The 12,107-nt window shown below is 47.2% G+C and overlaps 1 protein-coding gene across 7 annotated transcripts in view; it reads left to right on the plus strand.

Moving 5' to 3' along the window:
- Positions 1 to 12,107, plus strand: part of RNF213 (ring finger protein 213) — a 132,478-nt gene that overhangs the window by 55,766 nt on the left and 64,605 nt on the right. For all 7 annotated transcript variants that reach the window (XM_023211605.2, XM_023211609.2, XM_023211604.2 and 4 more), the window contains 4 exons: positions 1,280 to 1,402; positions 5,095 to 5,275; positions 7,905 to 8,078; positions 8,417 to 8,566. In XM_023211605.2, the coding sequence (XP_023067373.1) occupies positions 1,280 to 1,402; positions 5,095 to 5,275; positions 7,905 to 8,078; positions 8,417 to 8,566 (628 nt within the window). The remainder of the gene's footprint in view (positions 1 to 1,279; positions 1,403 to 5,094; positions 5,276 to 7,904; positions 8,079 to 8,416; positions 8,567 to 12,107) is intronic.

Genomic DNA, 12,107 nt, shown 5'->3' on the forward strand with positions numbered 1-12,107 from the left:
TGGGCCATAGGTAGTTTTGGAAAAAGCAGCATTCTACTGGTAAAAAGACATTTCTCGGGAGGCCGAGATGGGCGGATCACGAGGTCAGGAGATCAAGACCAGACTGGCTAATACGGTGAAACCCCGTCTCTACTAAAAAATACAAAAAAATTAGCCGGGCAAGGTGGCAGGCGCCTGTAGTCCCAGCTACTCGGGAGGCTGAGGCAGGAGAATGGCGGGAACCCGGGAGGCGGAGCTTGCAGTGAGCTGAGATCCGGCCACTGCACTCCAGCCTGGGCGACAGAGCGAGACTCCGTCTCAAAAAAAAAAAAAAAGGCATTTCTCTGAAAGAAGCGATGGGGAGAGAGCAGGCACACGGGGAGAGAGGTTCTCACTTAGGGCCGTGGGTTTCAGGCTTTTCGATTCAAAGCTGGGGTTTTGCCAAGGATCCACCCCTGTCTGCATGGGATGTATCTGCCTCCTGCCTCCGTCAATGGGGCCCCGAGCATAGGAGGGGCCAAGCCTGCCCACAGGCAGCAAGTCTGAGTGGTCTGTTGGTGACAGGAGCCTCATGAAACACAAGTGGAGAACACGCAGACGTGCCCCTCCTGCTGAATTAAGGCCTGAGGCTCAAGGAAAATTAGCTTTTCTGTGATACGAGAGTTTTAGATGTAACTTTTTTTGTTGTTATTTATTTATTTATTTGAGACAGAGTCTCGCTCTGTCACCCAGGCTGGAGGGCAGTGGCCGGATCTCGGCTCACTGCAAGCTCTGCCTCCCGGGTTCACGCTATTTTCCTGCCTCAGTCTCCTGAGTAGCTGGGACTACAGGCGCCCGCCACCTCGCCCAGCTAGTTTTTTGTATTTTTTAGTAGAGACGGGGTTTCACCGTGTTAGCCAGGATGCTCTCGATCTCCTGACCTCGTGATGCACCCCCCTCGGCCTCCCAAAGTGCTGGGATTACAGGCATGAGCCACCGTGCCCAGCCTATATGTAACTGTTAAATGGATCTTTGGAGGGAAAACAGAAACCAGGAAAAATGACCTATTTCTCATAACTTACCTGTTTTTGCAAGCCAGGTGCTTTTTCTGCAGACTGGGAGAAGAGACTCTTTTTAAAATTTTAGCCTTTGGTCCACTGGTGGGTGCAGGGAGGACATGCTTTGCATGGGTGGGGAGAAGCTTAAAGTTGGGGGAAATGGTAAAACAGTGGAAAAGTAAAGATGATGAAAGCACTTTGATCCCATAGAGTACTGGAGCGCTGCATCCAAAAGCTCTGAAACCCCCCTTCGATTTTTGCAGGAGAAGCCCCTCTCCCAGATCACTGCCTACTGCAGTAGTCACTGGGACAGCGAAGGCTTAGAGGACAGTGTGGCCAAGACCTTCGAGAAATGCATCATTGAAGCCGTGAGCTCAGCCTGCCAGGTGAATAACCTTCTCCCAGGGAAATGGATTTGGGCTCACAGCTGTGTTCTGCCGTGACCCAGCTAAGGGCTATGAACCGTCTGCTGGGTCTCAGCTCCTTTGCTAACTCAGAGACTGGGAAGTGGGCACCCTCCCCCCTCGCCCAGGGCGATGGCGCCGAAGTCCAGTTCTCTCCGGGTTCCTCGGTGTGCTGCACGGTCCCTCCTGCTCACGCCATCCTGCATGTGTTCTGTACGGAATCACGGGCGGGCACAGGTGGCACAAGTCAAACGGGCTTGCAGGCCGCTCCTCAGATGGCCCCGTTATCGTTGTGGCTGCTGGTTTGCTTGATTGTTAACACTTGCTCAGTGGATATGTGGGAAAAGACTTCAAAGGTTGACAGAACATTTATGGAAGCAAAATATGTGAAATGGAAAATCGTATCAATTTGTTTAGCTATTTTCTGCAAAGGGGAAGAGATTGTGCCCCCCTGTCTCCCAGGAACAGTCTCCCAGGCAATGCCACACAAAGAAGCTCCCTGCTGGCCACGGCTCCCCGCTCACATTTCCTAAGTGGACACTTAACCCCCCCGCACAAGCGCAGCCTTGCTTCTGCAGGGGGAGTCCGGAAACATTGAGGTCATTGAATTCCGGGGACCAAGGGGTTCTAATTTTTTAAGTGAGTGATACCTTTGATAAGGTTTTCCTTTCCTTTTTTTGTTAACACCGTTGAGATATCGTTAATGCCACACGGTTCATCCGTGAAAATTCCAGTTCAGCAGGTTTTGGGGTAGTCACGGATATGTACAGTCATCACCACAGTCAACGACAGAGCATTTTCATCACTTCAAAAAGAAACCCTGTCCCCTTTAGCCATCATCCACCTCCCCTCCAGACACCCACGCCCCTCTGCAGCCATAAACACATAAACGATCACTGAGCATAAACAATGGCGTCTGTGGCTTTCTCTCTTCTGGACTGTAATATGAATGGAATCATGTCTGTGGCCTTTTGGGTATGGCTTATTTCACTGAGCATAATGGTTTTTGTTGTTGTTGTTGTTTGTTTGTTTTTTTATGAGACAGAGTTTCACTCTTTTTGCTCAGGCTGGAATGCAATGGTGCGATCTTGGCTCACTGCAACCTCTGCCTCCCGGGTTCAAGTGCTTCTCCTGCCTCAGCCTCCCAAGTAGCTGGAATTACAGCTACTTTTTGTTTAAAGAGTCTTTTAATTGTTTAAAGAACAGTGTGCCACCACACTTGGCTAATTTTGTATTTTTAGGAGAGACAGGGTTTCTCCACGTTGGTCAGGCTGGTCTCGAACTCCCGACCTCAGGTGATCTACCCGCCTTGGCCTCCCAAAGTGCTGGGATTACAGGCGTGAGCCACCGCACCCGGCTGAGCATAATGTTTTAAAAGTCCGTCCAGGCTGGACACGGTTGCTCACACCTGTAATCACAGCACTTTGGGAGCCCAGGAGTTCAAGACAAGCCTGGGTGACAGAGTAAGACCCTGTCTCTATAAAAACTAAAAAACAAAAACAATTAGCCAGGCATGGCAGGGCTCACCTATGGTCCCAGCTACTTCGGAGGCTGAGGTGGGAGGCTCCCTTAGGCGCAGAAGGTTAAGGCAGCAGTGAGCCATGATCACACTTGCACTTCAACCTGGGGGACAGAGCAAGACCCTGTCTCAAAAAGCAATAACAACAAAAGTCCATCTACACTGTAGCATGTGTCAGTATACGTTAAGTATTCCTTGCCCAAAATGCTTGAGACCAGAAGTGTTTTGGATTTCAGATGTTTTCAAATTTTGGAATATGTGTATTTACATGAGACGTCTTCTGGATGGGACCCAGAGTCTAACCACAAAATTCACTGGTTTCATATACATCTTATGCACATAGTCTGAAGGTAATTTTATACAGTATTTTTAACAATTTTGTGCATGAAACAAAGTTTGTGTTAAGTATTTGTATGTTGAATTTTTCATTTGTGGCATCATTATACTCAAAAAGTTTGGATTTTAGAGTATTTTGAATTTTGGGATTAGGAATGCTCAACCTGTATTTCATTTCTTTCCATGGCCAAATACTGTTTATCCACGTGTCCATTGATGACCACCTAGGTTGCTTCTTTGGCTATTATAAATCTGTTGATACAAATGTTAGTGTACATGTTTATGTGTGGGTATATGTCTTCATTTCTCCTGGGTGTATACCTCGATGTGGAATTGCTGAATCATATGGTAACTCCGTGTTTAATTGTTTAAAGAACTGTTGGGCCGAGTCCCACAGCAGCTGGACCATTTTCAATCCCTCCAGCAGTATAGGAGGCTTCCAGGTTCTCCACTTCCTTACCAACATGTGTTATCTAACTTTTTGATTCTAGCCATCCTAGTAGGTACGAAGTGGTATCTCCTTGTGGTTTTTGTTTGTTTTTTGAGATGGAGTCTTGCTCTGTTACCCAGGCTGGAATGCAGTGCCGTGATCTTGGCTCACTGCAACCCTTCCACCTCCTGGGTTCAAGCAATTCTCCTGCCTCAGCCTCCCAAGTAGCTGGGACTACAGGCGTGTACCACCATGCCCAGCTAATTTTTGTATTTTTGGTAGAGTCAGGGTTTCACCATGTGGGCCAGGATGGTCTCGATCTCTTGACCTCGTGATCCGCCTGCCTTGGCCTCCCAAAGTGCTGGAATTACAGGTGTGAGACACCATGCCCGGCCTCATTGTGGTTTTTAACTGCATTTCTCTGATAACTAATGATATCAAGCATCTTTTCATATGCTTATTGGATTTGTCTGTATCTTCTTTGGAGAAATGTTTATTGAGATCTTTTGCCCCCCCATCCCCAATTTTTTTTTTTTTTTTTTTTTTTGGAGGAAAGGTCTTGCTGTGTCACCCAGGCTGGAATGCAATGGCACGATCGTGGTTCATTGCAGCCTCAACCTCCTGGGCTGAAGTGGTGCTCCCACTTCAGCCTCCCAAGTAGCTGGGACTACAGGCATGTGCCACCATATTCAGCTAATTAAAAAAAAAATTTGTGGGCCAGGCACAGTGGCTCACACCTATAATCCCAGCACTTTGGGAGGCCGAGACGGGCGGATCACGAGGTCAGGAGATCGAGACCATCCTGGCTAACACAGTGAAACCCCGTCTCTACTAAAAATACAAAAACTAGCCGGGCGAGGTGGCGGGCGCCTGTAGTCCCAGCTACTCTGGAGGCTGAGGCAGGAGAATGGCATAAACCCGGGAGGCGGAGCTTGCAGTGAGCTGAGGTCCGGCCACTGCACTCCAGCCTGGGCGACAGAGCGAGACTCCGCCTCAAAAAAAAAAAAAAAGAATTACATTTAGGAACATAAAATATATGCTATATTAAGGGTTTATTCACTTTTGGTGTTTTTCATGATATGAGAGTGCAAAAAACATACAGAAACTGGCAGTTAGCCAGAAGGAAGGAGGGTGACTGGTTGTGTTGGTGTGTGGTTGTGTGTGTGTCTTCAAATCTCTGGTGCTGGACACTTAAGGAGGCAGTATACAAGGAAATGAAAATCTTCTAAGAAATGTGAAGTGTTTCACTGTCTTGCTCTTTTTGTGGCCTTATAAAACAAGTTACAGTAGATTTCTGAAATGCTATTGAGTAGGTAATTTGCTTTTGTTATTTCAAAACAAACTAATGAAAAACTTCTAAATGTCCCTCTTTTATGAATTTTCTTATAGTCTCAGACCAGTATCCTTCGGGGGCTCTCTTGCTGTAATCTGCAGAAATTTGGTACCCTCTTGTCTGCTGTGATCACTAAGTCCTGGCCTAGGAAAAATGGGGAAGCTGTGGACAACTTGGATGACATTTTAAAACATCTGCTCACGTGGGCAGATGTCAAGCATCTCTTCAAATTGTGTGGTATGTTTGAGGGAATGCTGGGAACATCAGCTCAGTGCAGGTGGTGCCTTTCTGACTCTGGGGAAGGTGGGAGGCAGAAGATCTGACATGATGATACTGAATTGGGATGGGCTGACGTTAGACAAAGGCTGCAGTTTGGACAGAGAGACTTTGGAAGGCTCAGAGTGTCTTGCGTTGTAAATAATGACTAATGCTAACAGCCACTATTCATTGAATGCTTGCTGCACCCTAGTGACTGTACTGGCCCAGTGCCCTTGAAACAGCCCTTCTGAAAGTCCCCTTTAAGGCCCCCAATTTTCAGATCAGGAAACAACTGGAGAATGCATTGTAACTTACCTAAGGTCTCAAAGATTATAAGTAGTAAAAACTAAAATTCAGACCCAGGTATGTCTTGCTTATTTGGAGATCAATGTAGAATGTCCAAGCCAACACTGATGACCTCAACAGAAAGTGAAGTACTGGGCTGTCTGATTTCCCACCCAGCCCCCGCTGCCCCAGGTGTTTTGTGATCAAGGAGGGAGAGAGACATTCCATCCTAAACATGTTAGAGTCCAGTTGACGTGCGAGACCTTAGATTCCTCTTTTTTAGTGAGAGGGCACCGGATGTGGATCAGCCAAAATCAATGCTGAGCTTCCTACGGATCCGGGAAGTTGTGGGGGTCAAATAACTGAATTGATACGGGAGTGCATAAGTGAAAGCTGCTCTCTTGAAAAGATCGTTTTTGTGTTGTGTATGTTTGTTTATTTATTTATTTATTTTTGAGATGGAGTCTCGCTCTCTCACCTGGGCTGGAGTGCAGTGGTGGATCTCAGCTCACCTGCAAACTCTGCCTCCCGGGTTCAAGCGATTCTCCTGCCTCAGCCTCCCAAGTAGCTGGGATTACAGAGGTGAGCCACTGTGCCCGGCAATTTATTTATTTTTAAAACAAGGTCTTCTCTGTTGCCCAAGTTACATGTAGTGCAGTGATGCCATCACTGCTCACTGAAAGCCCCGACCTCCCAGGCTCAAGTGATCCTCCTGCCTCAGCCTCCCAAGTGGCTGCTACTCCAGGCATGCACCACCATGCTCAGCCTGTTTATAAGTTGGATAGAATTTTTTAGAGCACTTTTATGTGTACAGAAAAATTGAGCAGAAACTACAGAGTTCTCATCTGTCTCCCCCACCATCACACAGGCAGTACCCTGGTATTAACATGCAACATTAGCGTGGTGCTTTTGTTACAGCTGACAAGCCAATATTGATACATTGTTATTAACTAAAGTCCATGGTTTACGATAGTGTTCATTCCTGGTGTTGTCCATTCTCTGGGGTTTGGATAAACCATGGTCTGTGTCCTCCATTCCAGTATCGTACAGAATAGTTTCGCTGCCCTACAAAATCCTCTGTGCTCCAGCACCCGCCCCCCCATTTCCTTTAGTCTTTTCCGGAACGTCCTATAGTCGGAATTTTATAGGATGTTGCCTTTAGACTGGCTTCCTTCACTTAGTAATATGTATTTACGTTTCCTCCATGTCTTTTCATGGCTTGAGAGCTAACTTCCTTTTACTACTGAATAATATTCCATTGTATGGATGTGCTACAATTTGCTTACCCGTTCACCTAATGAAAGGCATCTTGGTTGCTTCCAAGTTTCTGCAATGATTAATAAAGCTACTATGTTGGTATGTTATGGTGCAGATAAGCTTCTTCTCCTAATACTATATGGCTCTAATATTACTGGGAGAGAAATCCTCTGTGGTTAAAGTAAACATATATAAAAATTCTGCCCTCTAAATTTATCATAAAATCAATTCCAAGATTTTACAAGATAATGAAGATGTACCGAGTATAAAGTTCTCACGTGGCTGTTTATCTCTTTGCACATGCTATGAAAAGTCTCCCTAAGACCATCGTGATAAGCTTTGCTCGGTATGTCTGCATCCCTGGTACACTTTCTTTTGCTGTAGGTATTCCTAGGGTGGGGGCTTTTTAAAGAAGATTCTGCGTATTCTATTTAAAAAATGTATTCAGGCCAGGTGAAGTGGTTCATGCATATAATCCTAATGCTTTGGGAGGCCAAGGCGGGAGGATGTCTTGAGCCCAGGAGTTTGAGACCAGCCTGGGCGACAAAGTGAGACAAAAAAGTGTCTCACATTGTTTCTACAAAACTTTTTGAAAGTGTACCAGCCTTTGTGATGTGCAGCTGTATTCCTAGCTACTGGGGAGGCTGAGGCAGGAAAGTCAGAGACTGAGGTTACAGTGGGCTATGGTTGTGCCACTGCACTCAAGCCTGGGTGATAGAGTGAGACCCTGTCAAAAAAAAAGAAAAAAAGGAAGTCAGTCCGTCCATACGCTGAAGGGGACGTGGGTTTTAACCTAAGAAATGTCTCCCAGCTGATTTTGGCCATTGAGGGAGTCTGCTTCGTGGACAAAGAAGTTATTCAGGGGATGAATCTGGGCAAGACCTAACCGTCGTGGGGGAAAGCAGAGGGGAGTGGAGTGACTGGCGTATCTGGAGACACTGGCCAGCCGTTGCCTGTGTTTGAGGAAATGGGGGCAGAACAAGAGGTTATTTGGAATTCCCATGGTGTCGGCAATGAGGTGGGAGGTGGGGAGCCCACTGTTTAACTATGTTGTTCATCTGTTCAGGAACCAATGAGGAAATACTAGCAAATATTACAAAGGAGGGCAAGAAGTTGATGGGTGCTGCTGACTCTGTGTTCACGAAAATTGCTGGTGACCTCCAAAATGGAACGATTTTAGTTGGACAACTGGAGCTGATTATAAAGCACAAGAATCAGTTTCTTGACATCTGGCATCTGAGTAAGCATCAAGTCGCGATGCGCCCTTCAGGCTCCTGAGGCGTTAAGTAGCTTGAAGATACGTTTGTGTTTGCGTGTGCATTTTTGTAAAGGAGATGATCATCTTAGCCTTGATAATGAGTATCTCTTCTTGCCCGTAAGTTGATAGGGGTGGTTTATAATTCTCAAGAACATCATGGGAAAGTGATAAAATAATGGCCATCTGGAAAAAGTGGCTATGCGTAAAACTGTCCTAGTCCTTGTCCTGGTGGCGGGGAAGGTGGGGCACATTCAAAGCGTTGCCGTGGAAAATGGCATCTGTTTGCTGTAGTGGGTTACTTTGTTGTTCTTGTTTTCCAGAGGAAAAAAGTCTTTCACCCCAGGATGAAAAATGTGCTATGGAGGAAGCACTGGATTGGAGAATGGAGGAACTGTTATTTCTAGAGAAAGAGAAAAGATGTGTGGATAGTCTCCTGAAGATGTGTGGGAATGTGAAACACCTGATACAAGGTGGTATTCCTGAGAAGTGGGCGAAGTTGAGGGCTCTCAGAGGGTTGGAGGAGACACAGTAGGAATGGATCACAGTAGCAGATCTGTATTTTGGAGAGAAGGCTTTAAAATTTTTTTTTAAATTTGCATTTGCTGGGGGATCACTTTCACCTCTTTTAGATTCTTCTTTTTGGTATTTATGTCCACATTTGCAAATAACATGCTTAAATGTCTCCTTGATTTTTCCGGCATCAGCACGAGCTGCTGACGCCCACTGCGGAAGATGAGGGCTCAGAGCCATGCATTTCTGGCCTGTGCCCTGCACACATCACCTTTCCACCTCCTGTTGCTCCCTGTTTTCTCACAGCGGAGTCGCATCATTGTTTGGGGTTAAATCATCAGGACCCATACGGATCAGAAGTGAACCACGAAAGAAACCGTGATCCTTTTCCACGTTTTGCACAAACTCTCTGTTTTCCACAGAATTACATTTCCTGTCAAATGCCGTTTTCATCGTGTTAATGATACGCTGTTTTCATTGTATTCATTTCTAATTCATCCTAATCTCTGCCGAGTGTCTGAATTTCCTTGAAGATCATCGGTTTGACCTTTGAGAAGGAACCTGCCAACCCTGGGCTGCAGACGTGGGGTGGAGTCTCCCTCTACCTCCTAGGGAGCCTTCGCCTCAGGCCTGGGTTAGACGGGGTTCCCGTGACCCCGCCCCCCACGCGCTCTTGCTTCCTCTGTTGGCAGAGCACACCCTCACTGGCTTCCTGAGAAAAGGGGGTGTAAGAGGTTAAACCCTCGAATCCTTGTGTGCCTAAAGATGTCTGTCCTTGGCCGGGTGCGGTGGCTCAAGCCTGTAATCCCAGCACTCTGGGAGGCCGAGACGGGCAGATCACAAGGTCAGGAGATCGAGACCATCCTGGCTACCACAGTGAAACCCCGTCTCTACTAAAAATACAAAAAAAATTAGCCGGGCGTGGTGGCGGGCGCCTGTAGTCCCAGCTATGCGGGAGGCTGAGGCAGGAGAATGGCGTGAACCCGGGAGGCGGAGCTTGCAGTGAGCCGAGCCCAGATCGCGCCACTACACTCCAGTCTGGGAGATACAGCCCAACTCCGTCTCAAAAAAAAACAAAAGATGTCTGTCGTCTTCCTAGGTCAGTCACTCGTCTAGATCTAGAATTACAGACTGGAAGTCATTTTCCTTCTGAAGTTTCAATGTGCTGTGCCGTCACTGCGTCCACAGCGCGGCTATGTATGGAGAAGCCCAATGCGGTGCCCGTTACACATCCTTCGTGTGCGACCTGTTTTCTCTTTCTTGAAGCTCTTGAACTCTTTCTGTTACTCATATTCTGAAATAATAACGTGTCTGGGCCTGGATCTGTGTTCCATCGAGGCTGGGTCTGTTGGCTCCCACCTGTAATCTCAGCACTTCGGCAGGCCAAGGCAGGAGGATTGCTTGAGCCCAGGAGTTTGAGACCAGCCTGGGCAAGGTCTTGACCAGCAAGACCCCATCTTTAAAAAAAAAAATACAAAAATTTAGCCAGATACAGTGGTGCATGCCTGTAGTCCCAACTACTCGGGAGGCTGAGGCAGGAGGATCATTTGAACCTGGGAGGTCAAGGCTGCAGTGAGCCGAAATCATGCCACTACACTCCAGCTTGGGTGACAGAGTGGGCCTCTATCCCCAAAAAATAATATATTTTCAGTCCCCTCTATTGGGTATTAATAGGTAGACCTTTCAAATCTAGACGTCAAAATCCTTGAGTTCTGGGAAATTCCCTTGAATGATTTAATTTTTTCTTCTCTTGCTGGAATTCCTGTTAGTTGGATACAGGGCCTCCTGGATGGTCATCTAACTCATCATTTTTCCCTCCAGTTTTCCATCTGCTTTTCGCTCTGGTCTTGAGAGATTTATTCAGAACCAAACTTTCTGCTAACATTTTCATGTCAGCTTTCCTGTATATATATTTAATGTAAAGGAATTCTTTTTCTCAGAATGATCCTTTTAAAATTCTGTCCTGCTCTTGTTCACGTTACAGGATCTTCCCTTCTGGGTTATTCACAGTTTTGTTGTGGAGGTTTTGCTTTTCCTTGCATCATGTGCTGCTTCCTCCAGGTTCCCTTCACTTGTTGATTTATTTTGATTTTCCTCCTATGTCTGGACATTCTTGTTTGTCTGTGTTTAAGAGAAAGCCCTCAAAAGTGGGTTGGCCCTCTGTGGGGTGCTGCCGTGGGGTGCTGTGGTTCGGCCTGGAAGTTGGCCTGTCTCCTGAGGTCTTCTGTCTCCTGTCTGGAGGGTGTGGGCCTGGCTGCCAGGTTTCTGGGAGTCAAGAGAGAGAAGCGGGCTGGCGGACCTCGGCATCCTATGTGCAGTCCTCCCATGGCCTGTGTTCTCAGTGTGGTTCTCCGCCACCTCCCTCTGTCCCCTGTGCTTCACGCCCCCTCCTCCTTACCCCTGAGATTGGATAATTCATGTCTTCTGTTAGCTTCCTGAGAAAGGGGATGTCTCTAGAAATGCCCTTTTTTCTGACATGTATCTGTGGCCTCCAGTCCACACGCCCCTCTGCATTATCCTTTCTAGAAAATAAAGCATCTGTTGGCTGCTGGGATGAAGGAGGGGGCCACCTGCTGTGTCAGGGCATTGCGCTGACAGTGTGCTGGATGGACCATGTCTTTTTTTTTCTTTTTTGAGACAGAGTCTTGCCCTGTTATCGAGGCTGGAGTACAGTGGCGCAGTCTCGGCTCACTGCAACCTTCGCTTCCTGGGTTCAAGTGATTCTTGTGTCTCAGCCTCCCTAGTAGCTGGGATTACAGGCATCCACCACCATGTCCGGCTAATTTTTTGTATTTTTAGTGGAGATAGGATTTTGCCATGTTGGCCAGGCTGGTCTCGAACTCCTGACCTCAAGCAGTCCACCCGCCTCAGCCTCCCAAAGTGCTGGGATTACAGGTGTGAGCCACTGTGCCCGGCCTGGACCGTGTCTTAAACAGACTTTGAACCCAGTTTTCCTTGTTGCATCACCACCTCCCAGTTTGCAGTGACCTGCACAACGTGTGTCTGCTTTTTGGGAATCCTGTGACATAAAACGCTCAGCTCTCAGCGTTGGCCACTGTGACCCCAGGACGCCATGTTGTCAGGCCTCATATGTCATTTACCACTGGTGCAGCTCATTTTCAACTTCTAAAATTCTGTTCCTGTTATCCTGCTCACTATTCCTCCTCCTGTCCTTGTCAGTTTATGACTTCTTATTTTATTTTTTTCTGAGATGGAGTCTCACTCTGTCACCCAGGCTGGAGTGCAGTGGCGCAATCTCGGCTCACTGCAGCCTCCGCCTCCCGGGTTCAAGTGATTCTCCTGCCTCAGCCTCCTGAGTAGCTGGGATTACAGGTGCACTCCACCACACCTGGCTAATTTTTGTATTTTTAGTAGAGACTGGGTTTCGCCATGTTGGCTAGGCTGGTCATGAACTCCTGATCTCAGGTGATCCTCCTGCCTCAGCATCCCAACACGCTGGGATTACAGGTGTGAGCCACTGTGCCCAACTAGTTCATGACT

Source organism: Piliocolobus tephrosceles, chromosome 16 (assembly GCF_002776525.5).
Source record: "Piliocolobus tephrosceles isolate RC106 chromosome 16, ASM277652v3, whole genome shotgun sequence".
Lineage (NCBI taxonomy): Eukaryota > Metazoa > Chordata > Mammalia > Primates > Cercopithecidae > Piliocolobus > Piliocolobus tephrosceles.